Source organism: Aptenodytes forsteri, unplaced genomic scaffold (genome assembly GCF_000699145.1).
Source record: "Aptenodytes forsteri isolate BGI_AS27 unplaced genomic scaffold, ASM69914v1 Scaffold117, whole genome shotgun sequence".
In the NCBI taxonomy this organism is placed as follows: Eukaryota; Metazoa; Chordata; class Aves; order Sphenisciformes; family Spheniscidae; genus Aptenodytes; species Aptenodytes forsteri.
Window position 1 is genome coordinate 316462 of NW_008795555.1, and position 23171 is coordinate 339632.

The following is a 23171-nucleotide window of genomic DNA, read 5'->3' on the forward strand; positions in this document are numbered from 1 at the left end:
GCAAGAGCTAGATATTTTCCCTTCCATAATCAATTTTAAATTCTAGGAAACATTATTTAGCGTAGGAAAATCTGTCCTGTGAAGGGTTAATAATAAGAAGAATAATACACTAACTGAAGTCCTCCTACCTTACTCATACCTCACTGAGGAATTATCACTGCAAGAGAGCAGAGAGCTGTGAAACCCCTTCCCTCTCCCTTCTACAAAATGGCTATTAAAGTAGCTCAATTTTTAAATCAATTTTATGTGAGTAAATTTGTACCCACACAAAAAAGTCCTTAATTATGAGAAAAAATAATGAATTGCTTTAATTTTTTCTCCATTAAGAAGGCACATTAATTGAATTAGTAGCGTTGTTACATATCACCTGTCTGCCCCTAAATTAACATCACTATTGCTCATTCCATACTTATTTATGATGCAGGGACAGAAAGAAATCCAAACAGTCTAAAATCCATGCCATGGTGACACAGAAACACACACATACTTGGCATAATTACTATTGGGAAATGCGGACGTGGAAGTGTGTGTCTAATTGAGAAGGTAATTTAGATCTCTTAAATAATTCCATCACTTTGACTTGGAAATGATTGGAGACGGGGGATATCTAAATCCGGGAACTGGAAAAAAAACCAACCCAACCAACTTCTGGAAAAACTTTCCACGCATTGCCTTGAAATTATGCAAAAGAAACGGATAAGGGAAAAAGTTCAGCATATTGCATCCTACAATTGCAATCCAGGCAGAATTTTCCCCAAAACATCTTCCTGTAATGCCCTGTCGCTGCCCTGCAAGAGCCGGGGGAGGCTGCAGGCAATGGAGGGGGCTGGAAGAAGCGCTTGCTCCACCGGGTCTGAAAACTGCAGGTTTAAGTAAGTTGACTGTGTTTTCTTTTTTTTTTAAGCCTTTTGCCATCATTAGACATACAGTAATTTGCAATATCAAATACAATAATAGTACAGATAAGCATGTGACAGCAAAAGGATTCATAAATGCAGGGGTGTCCATAGCAAAATAGCAACATCTTAAAATACAAACAACCTCGTGTTGGGCGAATATTAAAACTCACCGGACTGTCAGTTTGCACAGTCGCACACAAGAACCGGCCGCTATTTTGTCTGGACTACAAAACCGCCGGGGTGATTACTAAAGATGTCCGAATAAGGAATTTGCCATTCAATTCTTTCCAGGAATGGAAATTTATCTTCGTTTTGAGATATAAAAATATATAAACTCCGAGGAGGGGATACCGAGCGCTCCTGAGGACCAGGGGGGTCTCACCTCTGCCCCCTGCCACCCACCGCCCCCCGGCAAAAGCAAAACACCAGCTACTTTGCTCCGGCTGCACACCCCTGCCGCCTGTTGAGACAAGTGGGATTGTCACATTAACGATAGCTTCATTTATAAACAATACATTTAGGGAAAGCTTTTAAATACAGCAATCTGTGAACCATTGGTAAGCAATAAAAACAATCTGCGCTGGGAATCGTGCGGTCCCTCATCCTACTCCTCCTCCTCTCGCCGGGTGCCGCTCAGAGGACGATGTCTTTTAGTCTCCGGGCGCCGGGCGAGTCCTTTTCCCGACGTTCCTGCAGGAGCAGGTTGCCCTCCTGCCCGCCGCTCTCGCTGTCCGCCCCCCGGGGCTCTGCCTCCGTCGGCCGGGAAGGGCCACTGTTCCCAAAGGGCTCCCGTTCCCGGTTGCCGGCGCAGTGCCCGGCACCGTACGGTGCCGCTGGCTTGCCGGACAAAGGGCTCTTCAGGTGGAGGGGCGAGGTGACGGGGCTGACAGCCTCGCAGCCGTTGCCCGCCTCGCGGACGGCGCCGCTCACCTTGGGGCTGCAGGCGGCCGGGTCCACCGTTCTTTTGCCTTTGGGGTTGGCGAGCCGCTCGTCGGCGAGGGGCTCGCCGCCCTCCTTGCCGAAGGTGGCGAAGGTCCTTTTTGTGCTGCAGTCTGCATAAGGCCCCGCGTCCCCCGCCGTCGCCTCGATGGAGAGGGCGATGACGTTCCTCCCGTGCTCGGGGGACTTGGCGCGGCTGGGGACGGCGCCGCGGGGCATCCAGCACCTGTCCGAGTGGCCCAGGATGCGGCACTCCTCCCTGCAATGAAATCCTTCGCTCTGATCTGCGTGGAGAAAACACAAGGGCCGGTGAAGGGGGGAGACCTGCCGGGGGGGGCCCGCCGCCCCCCAGCCTGCCCGGGGTGGGGGAGCCCCTGCTGAGCCAGGCGCTGCCCATCACTCCCACCTAAGCAGCGGTTATCCTACCCCAAACGGCAATCATTTTTAAGGCAAGGCCCGGAAGAGGGATTTTTTTTACTGTTATTTCTCTGCTGCTCTAAAGACTGGAGTTCAATTTCCAACAGGTTGTGTGTCATCTGTCGCCGCCAGACCTGCAACCTGGGGAAAGGAGTTACAGCTGCAAATCCATCACAGCGGGTCTGTCCCACGTGGCGAGCCGCTCCGAGTCAGCACTTTCTGGGTGGATCTTTGGGGTTTTGGTGTATATATGTGTTTTAACTTTTTGCTTAATCCCCACTGACCTCCCACACAACAGAGGCTTTATAAACCTCCAAGACTGCTCACTCCACTGAAGATTAAACGTGTCATTCCCAGCACTGGGGCTTCATTCATACGAGAGCAATAAAGATCCCTTCTCTCGGCTTAGGGCTGTCCCGACACCACTTTACAGGGCCGAAATATGGAGTAGTGGTTTAATCCTTTCCAAGGACCTTCCGTGCCCAGGTCTGAGTGCTCCCAGGCGGGTGCAAACACTCGTGCCCGGTGCTCGCACGCATCCCTGCGCTGCCGGCCGACCCCAAGGGACTGCATGGCCTCACCCCCCCATCACGGACGGACAAACTGGGGCCCAGGGAAGCAGCTGGGCTCAGCCAAGTGCAAAGCTGGAAAGCAAATCCAGGAGTCTCAGCTTCCCCAGCTTTTGCTGAGCGTCTGACCGTGGCTCCTGCCGAACACCGCAGGCTCCTGGCTGCTTTTCAGTCTCAGCTTATGACTTTTCCTTCGTTTGGTAAGAACTTATAATTGCAGCTAGCCCTCATAAAGCACAACCTTTCCCTACGCAAAGACATAGCTCCTTCCTATCGTAACCTATATACATGCAAAGCAGCATTAAAGCACTAATGCCATTACCCATACAAGACCGCGCGCGGTCGGTGCCGGTTTGATGGATCGAAGCCTGCAAAGGTGCAGACTCAGCCTGGGTTTGCTTCCCGTCCGTCTGCAAACCGTTCATTTTGATGCTTTGTACATCTGTGTGCATAACCTCCGCTCCTCAGACACATTGGTATTTCCACCACATTTGAGCACTAGGGCGGCTGATAAAAATTCTCAGCACATAACACAATGCACCAAAATATGAGCAGCTTAACACTTACAGAGAATAAACGAGTAAAAGGCAGACCTCAAAAAAAAAAAAAAAAAAAAAAAGAAGGATCTTTTTTTAAAGGAGAAGAAGCCAATTAATTGAAAAATCTGCGGGTAAAACATAAGCTTTTTCTCTACATCAGAGCAGCTACCCGGTGGTGCGGAGCGTGGCGCCAGGTGGCTGTGTAGGAGGTCTGGGTTTCGGCAGCCACCTTTACAGCAGTTTGAGGGAAAGATGCTCTGAGCCTTACATGCAGAACAACCTGCACCAAGATCTAAAAGCCCATGCTCTTACACTTTGATTCTGTTACTTTCAAGTATTTGAGCAAAATAAAAAAAGAGAAAAATTGCTCAGAAAGTGTTGCTGTCTGCCTATTTATCCACAGCTTAACTCCAAAAGGGTGCTACAGGCATACAAAGTTGTGTAGTCTGGCTGTGATAGCAGAGGACTTGGTGATGGCTGGAGGGGCTACAGAAATATCTTGGGTTCTTATCCCCGATGAGACACTGATTTATTGTGCTGTGTGACCTTGGGCGCGTTGCTGGAGCACACATCACTTCAGTCTCTCCGCAAACACGAAAGGCCGGATCTGGGCACGCGCTGGGCTGGCTGGTCCAGCGCGGGAAGGCACGGGGGGAGCTGCTGCTCCTCACCTTCCCAGCCCAGCATCACGGCTCAGCCTCACATCCGCGGGACCACCGCAGCCAAGGCAAACCTGACTCCGGACGGAGCACAGGCAGGTTTGTCTTGCCTTGACCCATTTATTCCAAGCTGGCACATTTTAGAGTTAAAAACAAATCGAGGACTTCACCAATTACTGTACTGCAAGTGGATATTCCTCAAACTCTAGAAAGGGACCCGTGCTTTAAGAGCGGTTTTACTAAAGACCGCTGGCGCGGTGCCTATCTGCTGGGGAGATGATCCACTTTGGACACCAAGATGCTTGTCTGCAAGCCGCGCCAGCGGCAGCTGAAATGCAGGCAGGAGAAGAGATGAAAAGCGTTACATGAAATTATACCATTTCAATCTTTTATTTTGTGAAGGGAATGTGACAAGTACGAAAGACACCAGGCTGACAGGCAGAGGGGCAGGAGTCACCAGCCATCCACAGACCTGAAGACAACAGGTAGCTCCACAGCACATTCTGCCTCCCTGCTCCCATCGCCACCACACGTCTCAGCTTTGGTCTGCAGAGACCACGTTCCGCAGCCAGAAACCATCCTGCTCTTGGGGACAACACGTGTCCGGGCTGCCCAGACCAGCCCTGACCTGGCAGCAGACCCAGGGACCAGCACAGGACCCTGAGCAGCAGCCACTTCTCCATGGCAGGATTAGGATCTTCAGCTACCCACCCATCACTGTCTTAACCCTGTAACTGACATAAAATACTGTTTTTACTCCACAAGCATGCCCTGTTGATACACACAAACACCCCAGCACTCCTCTGCTATCCCAGCCCTCTGCAAGCTCAGAGGGCTTTGGGATCCTCCTGCGGGCTGATCCCAGGGCTGTCATCTCGCATCCTCCTCCTGTGCAGGAGCAGCTGCTGCCCCAAAGCAGAGGCAGGCACAGAGCCGCCAGGCACCGCTCCTGGCGCTGCCCTTTGCAGCTAGGTCTGACTCACCCAGCCCTAACGGCACCCAGGACGGTCATTCACATTCGCAGGCTCTTTATTTTACTGTTCTGTCTTTTTTTTTTTACCACTTTAACAATCGGAAATAGGACAACAGGAAATTCTTTTACAGCCCTAGACCTGCCCTAGTCAATATGACTGTTACTGTCTGAACTAAAAAAATGTTCTTAATGCAAGGAGCAAAGCCCAGGTAATAACCACCGCACCACGCACAACATGATGAGTGGCAGGCAGCCAAAACGGGCAGCTTCCCACCTCCACTCCCGGCGCACCGATGGCAGGGGGTTGAGCAAGCCGGCGTGAAACTACTGCCCGACGGAGCCTGGAGGGAGCAAAGGGAGGGGGAAACAACGGAGGGGCAGCGCTGGGTGAGCAACACCGCAGCTTCGGGGGTGCTCTGCACAAGCCACAGAGCAAATACCTCATCCCGGACAGGAGTCCCCAGGGAGCCCAACGCACCAGGCCGGCAAGGACCCGCCGGCTGACATGGCCCGGGGAAGGGGAACACCACAGCCCAGGGCTGCGTAAGCCACTCTGACCTGGGCTGGGCTTTCTAACAAACCAAGCACATCGCACGCACGCTGGGGGGGAGAGTCCTATTGCAAATCAGGCTGTAGGGATATCTGTGTCACACGCAGGATGTCCGGAGAGATGCTGAACAGCTCGCAGGGGGCAGTTGCCATGCACGGGTGACGGGCCGTCCAGTCTGGCACGCGAGGTGTGCAGGTCCCGCAGCAGCAACGTCTGTTTTTCAGCCAGTCCGCCTTCACCCAGCACAAATCCAGAATCTCGTTTCAGAGCACCTTAGGGCAGGGCCACTTTTAAAATTATTCCCCGCAGGTGCAAAACATCCTGGCAGAAGCCTCGCCATGAAGAGGTGAGCAGTTATCTTGAAGTCAGGCTTGGCAGAAAAAATGTGTCATTGCTAAACGTAAGCTCTCACATAGCAAATATGAAATAAAATAAAACCAACAGCCACCCCTGGAATAAATATGCTCCTCAACAAGTACAGCAAAACCCATGTTGAGCTCCAGATTTCAAACCTTCCCTACTTGCACCTCGGGGGACCAGCACAAAGGCAACTAATAACGAGCCCCAGCCAGCCCCGCGTGCTGCCTGCGCTGCCTGCGGGGTCTGAGCCAGGCAGTGGGCTGCCGAGGACCAGCAGCTGCAGAAAGACCTGGTGGGAGAGACGACGACACCCGCGGCTCATCTGCGGGCAGAGACACAGCCATCACCGCTGGCGGGGAACGGGAGCCGGGGACAACGGCACAGTGACACAAGAAGCAGGGAGGTGACATGAAACGCCGGGACTGCCCTAATTCCCGGGGCTGAGCCCAGCACAGCACCCATCCAAGGGGTCTGAGCACCCATCCAAGGGGTCCGAGCACCCTGCTGCCTGCACCCTCAGCACTTCCCAATCCCACCATGAAAGCTCTTGGCCAGAAAAGCAGGGAGATGGGATGGATGCCCAAGAGCCGGGAGCTGAGAGGAGCCCAGGAGGAGCTGGCAGAGGACATGGGGTGGGCGCTGGAGCAACAGAGCCTCCAGCTCCCCCCTGCACGGGGCCTTCTCTTGTTAAAAGGAAGGATGAACAAATGTCCAGGGTGCACAAGTGCTTTCAGTCTCCTATTCCAAGCCTGCGTACCTGCGGCAGAGCAACGTGAAGCCGGTGTGCAAGGCGCCCATTCAGCTCTCAGAGCAATTGAATTATCTCCAGTGGAATCACAGTGCTGGCCAAAGAGACAAAGTTAAATCGTAGCAAGGTGCAAGTGCCTGGGAATGTAATATTCCTGATAAATGGCCAGATGACATGTGCTGTTATACAATCTAAGGTGCAATTTGGGCGATGACAATAGTCCCTGGAGTTTCCATTTTCAAACAGCCGCTCAGTTCAATCCAATCCATGTCAGAGCAGCTTTGCCGAGGTGAGTAAGTAGAGCTCATTTGTGCTATTACATGGGGAGCAAGGAAAAGGAGCGGAGGAGTTGCTTGAAAATGAAAAATAAGAAAAAAAAGGGCGATTGGAAGCATCACAGCCCGGCTGGGACGTGCATGGAGCGGGGGGTGCATGGGTGAGCATCGTGCTGAGCGGCCCCAGCCCAAAGCCCCCAGCCCTGTGCTGGTGCAGGGCACACGTGCCCCCACCTGGGCCGGTACCATAGGTACCCCCGTGCAGGAGCCTGGCTTTATCTCCACATTTTGGTGTTTCTTCAGCAACCGTATGATTATACTGTAATCACGATGACACTGCTCCTGGGTACAGCAAACAGCACGATCATTAAAAAATTCATTTCAAAATCTTCCTGGAAGCTAATAAATTTTACAGCAGTTTCAATCCTTTCTCATTGCAACAAAGAAAAGCTTAGTTCCAGACAAATTAAAAGTAAATTGATTGCCTTAGGGGAATCTATTCAAATATCACTTTTCCATGTTAGAAATCTCTTCCTGAAACAAGAAGAGGAAAGCCAGGGAGAGCCAGCACGGGAACGATGTGGAAAAGCAAATCATTAAATCTCAGTTCACAAAACTAAGGGCAGGGGGGGAATCAAACTTAAAATAAAATGCAAATGTCTCACTGGGGTGCGGGCTTAACATTTGTGACAATTTATGAATAATAAATATGAATAAATAGTAAACATGAAGGGATCAAACGTTGCTGTTGATGTTTACTCATGGTTAGCCATCTTTCATGGACAATGCGCAACTGCATTATTTAACACTCCTCTTCCAGCTACTTTGCGGTTTCTTATCAACTCCAGCACCTTAATTTTCTCAGGAATGTACACCACAAGGTGCGAGGCATGTCCCCGAGCTGCCGTGCAGCACCCACCACCCTCGGCACGCCGGCAGAGCCCACTTCGCCTCCACCCCACCAGGAGCGGCTGTTCCCAGCTCAGGAGCAGTGATCCACCGCATTACACTCCAGATAAAATAATAAGCTCGAGCAAAATACAAACAGTCCCCAGCCGTGGTTCATCATCTGCTTATAAATTAAGACTCTGCACCTCTCCCTTATCTCCTGTAATAGCATAATATCAGGAAACAAGAGGTGGGGAACAGTGTATTATATTTTTGACCTATGGGCTTTTACAGAGCCTTCTTCGCCTTTCCTAATAAGAAATCTCCGGTCTATGCAGAAATGTAATCCTGGCGTGGCTTCCCTTGCACAATGCTCGGAGGATACTAATAACCAGGGACAGTGACAAATGCTCTTTACTGCAACGAGGAGCCTTTCTTTTCCTCTCTTTCGCCATTGTTCAGGATTTATGCAAGCTAAAAAATGCTGTGTTTTTAATCCTGGATTGTCTGTCCTGACACAGGAGGTCAACAGCGCTTGGACAAAGCAAATGCCTGCGGGGAATTCTTTTAACGAAACAAGGGATGTGAATTAGATTAATTTATCAGGCAACTGCTGATAAGGACCCATGGCTGAATGCAGCTCATGGGCAGCGCTTCTGTAACGGTCAACAGGGAGACGCAACGGGGCTCGCTCCCGGCTGCTGCAGATACATACAGCTCCCAAGAAGCGCCGAGGACCCACGCTGATTTACACCAGCCAGGGGGTTGGCCCATTCACCTCTTCCCCTGCTCTATATTACCATTAATAACACCCTTTCTTCTGCAGAACGGTCCCTGTATCATGAATGAAGACTGACACACCGATACCTCTGGGGTCCCTGGCTAACTACACACCGGAGGGCTAAGGAAAGATTTGATGCAAAAGGTTTTCTCCGGAAAAATGCCTTCCCAGGCATGCCGAAGCCTTTGGGATGAGAATAATGCTGTGGGAAGGAGGGCGATCACCCGAAGCAAGAGGAGCTGGTGTTTGGGTATGCTGCGCACTACAGCGGAGTCAGACCCAGAAGGTATTATGGGCTGGAATGCAATTTAATGCTGGCTGCCCCCCTTTATCCGGGACCACGGGCCAATCCCCACCTCATTCACAAGGCAAAATTAATTCCCTTTCAGAGGGCCAGCGGAACACACCATTTAAACTCCAATTAATCCTTTTCTTAAGTGGTCCGTAGAGCTCGTGCTGGCCCCTGAGTGGCGGGGATTTCACCTCCAAAACTCCACTACTCATGCCTCGATACAGGTCTCATTAGCATCCTAACTGATGTTAGGATGCAGGATCTGGTCCTCGGAGAGGAGAGCACTCTGGGATCCGATAGACCTTCTCCATCTCGATCCATTACGGCTCCGTAATTCATAGGCACAGCTCCCATTAATGCTAATGCCTGCACGAGTGCAGAATACAACCCTTTGACTTCATTACTGGAATTCAATTTCATTAACACTGGATACAGAGGGATTGTCCTAAATACACTCTTTTCTTATATTTTTTTCATGTTAATGTAACCATTTGAGTATATTATACCCTGCAGAGATGGAAACATTTCTAGTCTGTTTAAACACATTTCCCACAATTGGGAGCAAAACTTTGTCTCCATTTATGCCTTTGACACCAGCTGCCTTCCATTTAATGGGACTTTAGTCGCTAAAACAAATTAATCCAAAGGTTACTTTTTCCGCTATTGTCAAATCTGAAACAGACAAATTCACATATTCTGTCAGGGTAATGTGGGACCAGCCAGGCAGCCACATTCCAATGGCAGCAATAAATCAAATTATTACCCTCTCCCATTCAAAATTAGGCGTTGCTCAGAAAATAGCTACTCGACGATTCTGATAAAAATCCAACAAAACAGAAATTACAGTTGTGGGAGATAAGAAGCAATTCCCAGCCGCTTGTACCGAGCCAGCTCCTGGCCCAGCGCCTGTCGGAGCAGCATCCCTGCCCTCGCTGCAGCCGTACCGATGTACACCCCTTGGGGGGCTCATGGCGAACGCGTTGCCGCAGCCAGCACCTTGGCCAGGATGAAGCAGAACGACCCATCCTCATCCTCTCCCTGCAGGGATGCGGAGGGCCAGGGTGCCGGCAGGAGCGGGGATGCAGGTGAGACCCCCGCCTGCCCCCTCCTCCTGCGCACCCGCCCAATGTGGCTTTCCCATCCCTGCGAGGTTTCTGGTGCTTCCACACAACAAGTGAGAAATAAAGGAGCCGAGGTTATAAACGCTGATACATAATTTACTCCTATTATCAAGATTAAACACATCTTTGCATGCTTAGCATAAAACAACTGCCTTTCCCCAGATTTCTCAAGGACATGCATAAACTTCATTATTATCTAAATAATCAAAAGAGTATTTCAATAGAATATTTAACTGTCTGCCTACTGGAAACTCACAGCCTTAATCTAACACTGATCCTCTGTTGTCCTTCATGTAAATATTGTTGGGACATCAGCCAAAGCCTAGGGAAGTGAGCTTCATCTTGGTGGATGGGAATCTCTCGTGTCAGATACAGTCAGCCTGACTAATGAGACCTACAGCTTGCCAAAACCTACAGCCTCGCTGTCTGTTCCAGCCATTGAACGCGCTCAGAAACCCAGTGGCACCAGCCCAGCAGTCTACAGATCCCAATCAACTATCAATAGCTTAAGTGTAAGTGATTGTGTATGAAGTACGAGCCAAATGTGTTTCCTTTTTCAGTTTTAGGACCTCCAGTATTGTTATTGCACCAGTAATGCTTGCACGGAATTAATCATAGACGTACCCACAAGGCAAAACATTATGAGAAGCTCTTTGTACTTTTGAAAAGTGTGCAGCTCTGAAGAGCGGAGGCAGCTGGAAGACTTCCCAGCATGATGGGGCGTTCCCACTGTCAAGAGACAGCTAGGGAATTTTTCCCCCCCTTTTTTTTTTAAACCAAAAGCAGTGGTTGCTGGCCATCCTTCATCATGATCCTTCATCATGACTCCTCCACCCTGGAACCCGGCGTTATCCCCTCCCTGGTGTTCTACTTGAACTCTTTGGGTTTTTCGGATGAACGCAGGGCTTTTCCATGCTGGTAGATCCCCTTGTCTGAAGCACAGGGATGTCCCACGATGAGATGCTGGCCTAGGGTGGCAGGTGCATCAGAAAATCCTACAGGGAACTCGGACAGCTACGGGGACAGGTCTGCAAAAGCTGCTCTACATTGTCCAGCACCCAACAGCGCCCGTGGTCTGATCCGGCACCATGACTCACTGCGACACAAGGACACTCCTGTTCCTCTCTGCCCCGGCCATGGATCTACACCGAGGGCTCAAATGAGGCTCCAGCTCCGCCCCAACGAAGGATAATGGCGATGCCAGGGGAACATCGGCCGCAAGTTAGACTGGCCCCATGGCCACCAGAAGAGATCACGGCGTTGCCAAAGCCTGGGAATCTGGCCCATTTAATTCAGCCGAAACTTCGTTCTGGCAATTAAGTTTACCTTCATTAATTAAGAGAGTGATCATAGTGTATAAATATACACATAAAGTTACTATAAGGTCAAGAGTCAAATCTAAAACCTCATTATAAGCCTAGGGAAACTACATTACCTGTGAGTGATGGACAAGCTCAATTTCCAGCAATGCAGGTGGGGTCCCATCCCATCCCATCCCATCCCATCCCATCCCATCAGCCCCGCAGCCGTGGGGGCGAGATGGAAAACGAGCCCTCGAGTTTGTCTGGGGCTATAAACTGAAGAGCCGTGGGGAGATGGCTGAGCAATGGGAATGGAAAATAACTGTATTTTCATGGCCTGTGTAAGTACTGCAAGGAAAGCAGTCGGCTCCATGGCTCCAGCCAAGCTGATGCCAACCCACGGGCACCCGGGCACTGATGCCGAGTCCGATGTGGGGGGGTCTGCACGCTGCACTGGGGTCCTGCCACACGCTCCCTTGCTGTGGCTCCAACGCAGGGGGCAGGAGGCTCCTGCTCCCCGAGGTGGGCTGCTCCAGCGCTGCTTGAGCATGGCGGACTTCTGGCCCAACCTCTGCCTGCACAGCCTCCGATGATTTCTGGTTTCTCCGAGGTGCATTTCTGCAGCGCTGCCCCAAGGTCAGGCTGGATTGTGTTTCCTGGCCCCAGTTCACAGGGCTGTCATCTGAATTGCACCGCGGCATCGTTACTCCCGGTGATGGTGTGACAGACAGACAGAGCCCAGCTGGATTTTCTAAACCTAAGCACTTTGCAACACTGACAGGCAAGAAAAAAAAAACCACCAACCCACAACCCTCTTAGTCTGAGCAGGTTTTATCTGGAAGTACCCAAAGCTAGTAAGTATAACACCCCACAAAGTCATTCCTCCTGAACCACTTTTCTGACCAAACCTTTTAACTGTCACTGGGAAATAAAGAGCGATAGATACCAGCCCCAGCCGGCGTTACCTGATTAGTCTAGTCCCCACCACATCCTTAACGTGGCCTTTCTTCAAAGGGATAAAGCAAGGCTGAAATGACTGATGTAATTTGTTGCTTTCAGACAGAGTTAGTGCGAGGAGAACAGTCAAGTTCATTACATTGGAGTTCACCACAGGGCTGCAGCAGCCGAGAAGACGTGGCCGGTGCTGGGGCTAAGCTGCCGGCCGGGCACCCGTTCCTGCAGCAGGAACACGAGATGCACCATAAGTGGGTAGGTTTAACCCAAACGTGTCCCTCTGCAGTGGGAATCAGCCTGATTTTCTCCCCGAGCACAAGAAGGGGGATGCAACGGGAAGGCAGGCAGCACGGTCCTGCAATAATTCTGCTGGAGCCGCTCTACAGGGATCCACCCTTGCTGTCTGCGGCACACAGATGTAATGCTGCCTCTTTGCCACTGCACGCTCGCCTCATTTCTAAAACACTTACACATGCAGCATGCATTAGAATTAAAAAACCATTAAACCTCGGAAAGGAAAAACTTTGACAGGATGCGTAATATACTAAGTATAATTAATTAAATTGGATGAGGCACTGGGGGACAAGAGAAGAGTGGATGGAGACTGTTCTTGGAAAAGGGATGGTAATGCACTAATGTTCAGTGTGTTCCATTAAGTAAGAAACAGCCTTGGAAGAGGCGAGGATGAGCGACGGGAGCTTCGAGAGACGGCACCAGCCAGTTGGGCACCTCAGATGCATAGCAAAGAAGGTGATAGCACGAAATGCGGCCAATTAGAGCTCTAAAAAAATGATAAGGAAGGTGGAAAAGGCACCCGAGAAATGGAAGAGCAAAAATGGCATGAAGGTTGCTAAATAGCAATACCCTACCAGTGACAGCCTCCTCCAGAGAGCTCCTCTCGCCCGCCCTGCCAGGACTCGGGGCGAGGGACCACCTTCACCACCCAGCGCCAGGCTCCTCGGGGCCGGCACAGGCGTCGGGGCAGGCGAGAGGAGATTCATCCTGGAACGCACCTGGCTCTCCGTGGGGTTATTCTTTAGTTATTTGTACCCCCGGGTGCGGTTCCCTAGCGTGGGTAGCACCCTGCTGCATCCATCCCCCTTGGTGGGTGCCGGCAGCAGCTGAGGTGGGGTGGGAAGCAGCAACCAAAGCCGGGCCCAGGGAGGGAGCATCAAAGGCAGTCCCAGTCGTCACAGCAGGCACAACATGATGAGACAGACACAGTCTGGCTGTTCAGCAGGACAAAGTTTTAACAGGCTTAACAACAGCATCAGCACTGATCATTAGGCAATTACAACTGCTGAAAGTTGACAAAGCACCAGGACCAAATGAATTATCTCCCCAAATCCTGCAGGCAGGAGCATGGAGCAGAGAAAAGTCGTCGTCAACAGCCTCTGATAGCTCACTGGGTGCTGAAGCAGTAACTAAAAACTAAAGGGCTGCTCGTTTACTTGCTGTTTGGAGAGATAAAAGGGAAAGTCCAGGAATGAGGTCTTCAAAAACACTCTCATCATTTAAGGAGCGGTGGGAGGGAAGGTCCTGGAAACACTGATACAGCCAGGATTGCTCAGCCCCTGGGGACGGCTGATTCAGCGAGGAAGGGACTGTGTGTGTTCAGAAAGGGAAGGCAGATTTTGGCTGGGGGAGTTCACTCCCGAATCATCCCCAGCGTGGTTACTTGTTCAATTCTGCACATTCCTGCACGGCAGCCAGCAGTCCCTTCCTCTGCAGAGCTTAATCCACGCGGGACCACGGTGACTCCCTGCTCTGCTCCCTTGCAAACCACGGGATGCTCAGCTTTGTCACGCTGTGCTTCTCAAGCACAGCCCTTCACTTTGAGTGACTAGGCACGCTTTTAGGAAAAACATGCAAATGTGATTTAAAGACTCTAAGTGATACAGAATATATCACATCCCTTGGGAACCTGTTCCAGGGGGTAATTATTATAATTCCTAACATCATGCATCTCATTTGCAGCTAGAATTTTCCAAGGCAAACCTCCATCCTCCAGCAGCGGCTGTGCCTTGTTCGCTTAATCAGAGAGATGCTTAGTAGCAGATATCTTCTCCCTGAGTTCACGTCTGAACACAGGCTGAGATGACCGATGTCTCAAGCAAAGTCCAGAGCACGTCCCCCGAGGATGCCATCTCTCTTGGGTCCTATTTCAAGCCCAATGGTCTCAGCTGAAAGAGTCCTGCTGGATTCAACGGGCTTTGAGTCAAGTCCTAAATCTCCAGACACATGTTTGGAGAATGAAAGCCAATGCCTTCAGCTACACTCAGAAGCTCCTGATGCAGAACAGTCTCCAGAAAGCCAGGGGACATTTTTGCACTGACAAAGCATCTCCTCTCCACCTGACGTGCCAGAGCAATTTGGTCCCTGCAAGGCACATCTGCCCAGTGAAGGGCTTGCGTGGATTTCATAGTGAATTAATTGGACGTATCTACCCAATAACAATAGAGGAAGACTGACAAAGCAGAGGTCAGGTGATGAGGGAATTACAGGTGGAATCGTTCATTTTAATTACTTGTCTTCATTAATGTGAGGTTCCTGGATCCTACAGTGATGACTAATGGATCGAAATATTTGCATGAGTGAATATACTTCCACAAAAGGACACGTGGCTAAAGGGTGGAACAGACACAGAATTTTCTTTGGATTTTACAAGAGTGTTTCCACCACAAGATGAAGTGACTTCCTGGAGCCCAGCAGCGTACCAGAGGGGAACAACCCTAGATGCAAGTTAAACATTTTTATGAGGCCCAAAAGTACCCAGAATAAGCACGGCTGAAGGTGGAAATGAGTGATGAACAAGGTAAAACACGGGTTATACTTGAGCGGTTTGTGTCTCCCTGGCACTGGAATGAGTCGGATACAAGCATCACGGCTACCTGTTCTGACAGCACTGAAGGGAAACAAAAGTTTGGAACAAGCCAAACACATTCAATTTTCCTGAATAATTTAGGCTGCTGAGTTATCATGTGCTTCATGGACTGTCATCGAGAAAAGCTGTATTGCACAGGAAAGGTCTGTAAATCAATGCATCTGAGGGACCAAAACTAATCAGAGAGCGGCTGCAAAAGCACCACCTGTCAGGACAGATGCAGGACATGGAAGTCAAACGGCGAGCACCGCGAGGCAGACGGCAGCCCTGCGCTCCCAGGGATGGTTTCTCAGGAGCCTGCTGTAGGAGACGCAGTGAGGATGGGCAGAGTGGAGCATCGAGAAGACACGGCTCCCGTTGAAACGTGCTGGCAAGCAGCAATGTCAGCGGCACAAATAACTCAGGTGGTAAATGCAGAGAGTGAAAGTCCAGTATATACATAGTGCCCACCCAGGGACCCACCGGAGTGTGCCAGACCCTCCCTAAAGGTATTTATACCCTCCACTAACGCACCTACTGCTCCCAAAAAACACTTCTGGCTGGCTGACCTTTCCTGAATTACTACTATGCACGGTTTTGACTTCAGGTTTCTAGCCAAACTCCTCTTCCTGAACGGGAGCTGCCCCTTTATAACTTCTCACTGAGCTGTATCAAATCCAGGAGCACAGTTCGTTGAATTAAGAAAGCCGTTCCCCTGGCAGGGCAAATCCGGAGGCTCCTCGCCTGATCAGAAGCGGTTCGCCTATTAAACCAGCTGACTGGAGAACGTGCCCGGGCAGACGAGGCAGCACCGTCTGCCGTACTCGCACCAGCTACTCTCCTGCCTCGCCTCTTTAATGAAGCCGACACTTCCAAAGCAGTCAGAGGAAATCAAGTGCCCGACCTATTTTGGTTTGCAAGCGAGGTGGACACCCACCTTCCTCAGGCTTCTCACAAAAATTTCCAACCAACGCTCTTTGCTCTTTCAGTTTTCACATAAAACAGTGCAAGAACGACCACAAAACCTGCTCTCTCCAGCACGCACCCAGTGGAGCAAAGGCTTCTCCGTGGAAAGGGCCAGAAGCTCCTCGCCTTTAACCCCCACCAGCTGCAGACGCTCAGCACCCCGCAGGATATGGCACCCCCCCTGCCTCGCAGCCAGCCCCCCCGCCTTGCCGCAGGGAACCTCCTGTGACCGTCCCCACACCTCCACCCATGTGCCAGGGAGGCTTTGCGGCGTACAGCTCTCGAGCGCGTCCGTAAGACGCAAGGTAGCATCTGTGGTGAAATCTCACCAAATGATCCAAGATAGTTTTCTCCAGCTGGGACTGATTGAATATAGCCTGGGCACCGGATGATGTGGGAAATCAGTCGTAGCCGAGCACAAATTGCATGCATAGAGGTAATTACTGCAGCACAAGGTTGGTAGCACCACTACCCACATGACAGTATATCTCAGCAATTTTCATTTCCTATTGCTTCAATTCAGAGAGGGGTTTTTTTAATCTTTTTTTTGTGTGTGTGTGGTTCAATTTTCTCCTTTTCCTGCAGGGACTGATGTTAACCCAGGATTTCTTCAGGATAAAGCTCCACTTTCACTACAGCTAGCCATTCCACACATCCAGATGTCCTCCTATTTACTATACCCAGACCTCGAGCCCAACCCTCCTCGACCTGACTCCACTTCCCTGCCCCGAGTGTGACTGTCACTGCCCGAAGGTGAAGCGACACAGTGGTGACCGCCGGTCACCCGCTGCCACGTGCTGTCACCCACAGTCAGCTGTGGGTATCGGTAATGAAACACAAGGTGCGAGTAGCTAATGAAGCTGGTTACAAAGCAAGTCATTTTCCACACTTGAAAAAGGGTGAAAATACGATAAGGAAAATGGAACAAAAAAGGGTTTCTGCTGAAAAATAAAAACAGTAAGAGAGCTAACGCTGAGAGTGGGGAAGCTGATCATTACTATTACAGATACTCAGCAAAAATGGGGCCATGTTATGCTTACTGTGATTATACACATTGTGGCCAGCATATATCCGTAATATACTTGCTCTAAAGAACTTATTTTCCGAACAGTCACGGGGTTAAATGCAGGATGGAAAGGGAAATCACTGAGCAAAGGCAACACAAACCCAGCCGGAGCCTGGCACAGCCCCGCGCTCCTGCTTCCCAGCCCTGCCCGCTCCGCTGCATACCTGCGCGTCTACCGCGAGGAAAGGCTGCCAAACTTCTTAATAATTCTGTGACCCATTTAAAAATATCTACTCTCTTACATTCAGATATGCTGTATGAGAAATAAAATATAGCACTCGCGAGTTTTGAGTGGCAGCACTTCCCTGAAGACGGATAAAAGCTGCAAGTTCTCTTTGCTGTTTGGTGCCAATTATTACAGAGTTTTGACTTATATATCATTACATAGATCATTTAGTAAAACAACCTACATACAAACCCAGTGGTACGTCTCCCTTCAGCAGTTATCTGCTGGAACTGGAGCAGTTTAGACACCCATTTACACCATATTTCAGAGACGGGTGTGCTCCTTCCCCTGCACCCAGGGGAGATGCAGTCCCCTGCCCTACAGCTCTCTGCAGCACGCAAGCATAATTAAGAGAGGTCCAAATGATTTATCTTTATTGCACTTTCAAAGTTGTATGTACCATTTTTTGGGAGAAAAAAAACAGGCACCCAACTTGTAGCACCCCCTCCGGAGATGCCGGTCCAGCGCCGGACCCAAATCACCCCCGAGCTGCCGGGTGCATGTTTCGATACAGCAGGACAGGATTTAACCTGATGGCAACCGCCCGTGCCCAGAAGGCTGCTCTGAAACTCGCCGTGCCATGCGCCCTGTGCCCGCAGAGCCGAGGGTCAGCGTGCTGTTTGCAGTGATTATTCCTTTAATAAAGGGCCCTGTATTTTCCAGCGGCTGCAAAATTGATGCAGGTTGCCATGGTAAGCACACACTTTCCCATTTAGTAGAATAATAGACAGCTTTGTATAATTCACTGATTTCAGATGATTTCTCACCCCAAGAGCAAGTCGCTCAACTTACATAAGTCACCTGTTGTTTAGTCAATCTGGCAATTTTAATTAGAATAAATTTTTATGATTCCTCTTTGCAACACTTAGAGCTGCTCTGCCACCAGAATGCCGAGATGTCTGTAAATTATACGGGCTCCAATCACATCTTTTTTGCCATTTTAATTACAGTAACATTGCAGCATTAATCATGTAAGCCTCTGTTAAGCAAGTAACAGCCATCCTCCATCATAATTAAAAAGAAAGGCCAAGCAAACAGGAGCTTTGGAGTTTACCATATTTCCTCTGAAAATTGTATTTTAACTTAAGAGTTTCACAAACAGTAGTTTTATTTGGCTCTAATTAGTGTTGTGAAGGAAACACGGAAAGGTTAATAAGAGATGGTTAGTTTGTAATGCAAGTTTCCCGGTGCCAGCCCCAGCAGTTCAGTCTGTTTTCAGAGTCATTAACGATGTAGATTGATTACAGGAGGAGATCGGGAAGTGCTGGCTTGCTGCGTTAGCAGAAGGTTCGGTTTTATTCATATACCTTCCCTACTGTTAAATATGATAGCCATTACCTTGACCATTTTGCTAGTCCGAACTGCTGTGAGACAGAAAGTGTTAATGGTTTCCTTAGAGGTTACTGGCAAAGGAAAAAAAAGTCCACGTGGGCCTTTTTTTGGCTTGTTTATAAGGGAAAGGGAAGCTGCAAGCTTGACTGAACTGTTTGTTTATCTTAGAAATATTTGAAAATCCAAGTATTGTGTAGTGGTTTTGGAAAAGGATGCTTTGGGAGAGCCAGGGTTAGCACCGCCCCGTCCTTCAGCTGAACCCTGACAAAGATCTTCTCTGCGAACCTTCTGCTTGGGCTGAAGTTTAGGAGCAGTTAACAAAACCAAGCACATATAGAAGCTGAAACTCTCTAATCAGAAATATCACTTCTTCGTATCTCCTATAAATTGCTCTCCAGTCACCCAGCAAAAATATGGGTAAGCAATAACTAAATTTGACAAAATCTCATTAAAAAATACAATAAGACACTAGAAAGCCTCCAACTTTCTGGGTTGATCATTCATCCATTACAAACCTACACAACGGGGCACAGATCCAAGTTTTAATTTTCCTTTCGAAGTTGCCAGAATGTTCACATCTGGTGAGTGTTTTCTGTGCTTGGATGGAAAGGACGTGAGGATCTAAAGGTTGTAACTCCTGTGACCCTGGACTGAGTAACTTCGGTGATGGAGACACTGCAAGAATTGTCTTTGATGGAAGGAACCTGAAAACTGAAGAAAGAGTGCCAGGAATGTGGGATATATGATAATGCTTCTTATGCAAACAAAGGAGGTTACACATCTGTTTGTTATTTAGTTCTGCTGTTGCAGAAAGGGATTGGCGTTCATTTATTGCTATGGGTATGACTTCAGTGTCACCCCTGCCCCACCATCAGTTTCCAGCAAGGACTCCTCCAAGCTGTGCTCAATGCTACAGAGCTACGAACCTAAGGAAGAAGCAACACCAGGGATCTGTCTGTGCCAGCCAGAGTGTCTGTGCGTGGATTAAACCTCCCCGAGTGACTGCTGCCCTGCTCTGCTGCGACGCAACGTGGCGGTGAAGGAAGCCGAGCCCATCGGTGGGGCAGCCTGACCGACTGCCCAACTCTGCCTGTCCAGACCACCCAGTGAAGATGGAGCTAAGCACTGCGTACCTGGCAACGATAAGGGTCATCCTGAAGAGAGACTTGTTAGTCTGAGTGCTTGACAGCTTTTCTTCCAGTTACATTCACTGGTCTAATAAAAGATATTACGTCCCCCTGCGAGCCCGGCTGGGCAACGTTAGCAGGAGCGGGCGCTTGGGGAGGATGGAGAGAGCATGTACAAAAGCATCAGTAACCACCACGCAGCCACCCACGAGCCGACTTAGATGCTCAATACGTAATCATTTAAAAGTGTAGGAATCATAAGAGAATCAACTCCTCTTCCCAAAGTCCAGCTTACCCACTCATCATAAAAATCCTTCTCCGGGGTTTCAAAGTGGTGTGAGAAGCTGACTGCTCCCTCCAGGCTGGCCACTGCAGGAGCACCACTGAGCTCACTGAGGCTGCTTTACTGAGAGATCCATGCAATAATACAGAAATCAGAAGAGCTGCAATAATTGGCATTGCCCTGTAAAGAAAGCTTACGGCGTTTATCCATCTTAAGGGATGTGCTGTCACTCACATATGAATGTTATACTTTATGTCTTCTGCTGCATATATGAATACAAGCAAGTAGGTATTTTTATTAATTTGTATAAACTTCCAAAGAAATGCAGCTGTATTTCCAGCCTCCAAAGCCCTAGAATATGTCACTTAGGTCTTCATGTACATACAGCTCTACAGAAAGGCTTTTCTGCAGAGTAAAAGGGAGTTGCAGGTGGAACGACTGCTGGAAATCAGCTTAAAAAATCAACAGTTTCTAATACCTGTGTTTGCCTCCAGTTAATACCATTAGTCATTTTCTCAATTCACGACTGAAATGCACCCAGATACTATGGAGATGAGCATAAGAACCAGTTGGAATATTCTAGATAAAACCTGATCCCCTAAATGACGATGTATCTGAATAATTTGGGATGCAACCAGCAAGAAAAGTTTCGGTGAATATCATGTGCCCAGCTCTCCTTTACATCCAAGCCTACTTCTATACTGTGCGATAGAATAAAGACGACTTGACGTAAGCATTTAAATATAACCCATTTCTGTTCAAAGAACCCTTCGTCTTAGTGGAGTTTATGAGACTCAGACACAATTAAACCACCTATGTGAGCAAAGTTACTCAAATGTGGAAATGTATGCAGGATCAGGACTTTCCAGATGACATTTCACGCCAAACTTTACTGCTGATCTGGCACCAGAAAAATGGAAGTGATGCTTTTAGAAGCAATTCTCTGTAGAGACACATTACTGACATATTGCTTAAAAACCCTCTCACTTTGATTTTAAAGCTTTTTCACTATTTTATGGCTGTGGTGACTATTTCTAACACTGGCTTTTTTATGACTAGTGTGTGTTTATTATTTTCGTATTTTCTTTTGGATTCTATTTTTATCTTAAACAGCGAATCGCTGCTTCATTGGGCCAACAATTTTCATTCTACAACTGATGGCAAAAATACTGGCCAGCACTGGGAATTAAGATAAGTTTGAAATCTGTTGCTTCTAACATTAAAAATACATATTTGAAATAGTTCCTTTCTGATTTCTATGCTGGCAAGAGCTCCTATGACTTATAGAGTACAAGTATGGCTCTGGCTCAAGGCAAGGTGAAAAAGAAAACATTTAGGCAGATCTAGGTGCCCGTATACATCCACACAAAGAAAACAAGCCAAACCTGCACAAATGCTATGTTTGGAAGAGGGCAAAGGGATGAAGAAAAAAAGTCCCAGTACCTGAAAGGAGGTTGTAGCGAGGTGGGGGTCGGTCTCTTCTCCCAAGTAACAAGCAATAGGACGAGAGGAAATGGCCTCAAGTTGCACCAGGGGAGGTTTAGATTGGACGGGAGGAAAAATTTCTTCACCAAAAGGGTTGTCAAGCACTGGAACAGGCTGCCCAGGGGAGTGGTGGAGTCCCCATCCCTGAAGGTATTTAAAAGACGTGTAGATGTGGCGCTTAGGGACGTGGTTTAGTGGTGGACTTGGCAGTGTTAGGTTAGGGGGTGGACTTGATGATCTAAAGGTCTTCTCCAACCTAAATGATTCTATGATTCTATGATTCTATGATTCTATGATTCTATGATTCTATGATTCTATGATTCTATGATTCTATGATTCTATGATTCTATGATTCTATGATTCTATGATTCTATGATTCTATGATTCTATGATTCTATGATTCTATGATTCTATGATTCTATGATTCTATGATTCTATGATTCTATGATTCTATGATTCTATGATTCTATGATTCTATGATTCTATGATTCTATGATTCTATGATTCTATGATTCTATGATTCTATGAGCAAAACCAATGAGCAAAACCAAGGGAGGAATAACTACCTGAATCACAAAATAGAGTATCTAGCCTCAAAGATGCTAATTCAGGTCCTGAGGGATCTAATCAACATCTTTGTTGAAGTAAAGATAAAACTTTTTGACAGCAAATGCTTTCTGATAAAATGGAATTTTCAATTACCCTGTGAAACATCTGGTCTGTGCTGCCATTTCCCAGGAAAAGTACCGCCACGCTCTGCAGTGTTGGAAAACATTTCACGCTGAGATTTCCCCATGTTGCTGGGAGGAACAGGTGTCAGGAGCTTCAAACCCAATGGCAAAGCTCCCGTGGCCGCCGGCATCACCCACCACTGTCCACGGAGGCGATGCCGGTGGTGGGTCTCCTGCCCAGCACTACCGCACACTTCACTTCCTTGCTGGAAATCACCATTTCCTCCAGTGCTGGACTTTGAGTCAAGGTTACACCAGGACATGGAGAAAATCCACCTCATATTGTGGTGAAATAGGCCAAGATAGGAAGGGAGACCCCAGGATTTACCCCCATCCTCCAACATTCTCCAGCCAACCCAAAACATCACTGAGATCCAACAGCTGCTTGAAAACCTCCCTTTCTCAAACAAATCCATTTGGAAGCTCAGCTGAGGACGCCGTTAGGAAAGGAGTGTATGTAAACTTCTAGCAGCGCTTAGCACCTCCACAAATAAACAAACAATTAAACGGCAGAGAGGCAATCGCAAAAGGTGGAGCGGTGCCGGTGCCCACCTTCCTCAGTGTCCCATTTGGTATCAATTAGCAGGGGAAGGAAAACAATTCTGGGTGATAATGAACTCCAAATTTGGTACGTATTAGAGCAATTAAAGCAATCTTTTCAACTGATGAATTTATAATCAATAATTAAGATCCTGAGGTGAAGAGGGACTGGGCAGAAGTCCTACTCCCAAAATAAGTGATGTGGCTGAGCTCCAGGCGATATTTATCATAGAATCATAGAATAGTTTGGGTTGGAAGGGACCTCTAAAGGTCATCTAGTCCAACCG

At 48.7% G+C, this 23171-nt stretch overlaps 1 protein-coding gene across 1 annotated transcript in view; it reads right to left on the bottom strand.

The window, feature by feature from the left end:
• Positions 1 to 1532: 1532 nt before the first annotated feature.
• PCDH19 (protocadherin 19) overlaps positions 1533 to 23171 on the bottom strand; it is a gene marked incomplete at its 5' end in the record, with an annotated part of 58519 nt that continues 36880 nt past the window's right edge. Inside the window, one exon of the mRNA XM_019472809.1 lies at positions 1533 to 2122. Within this exon, the coding sequence (XP_019328354.1) occupies positions 1533 to 2122 (590 nt within the window). The remainder of the gene's footprint in view (positions 2123 to 23171) is intronic.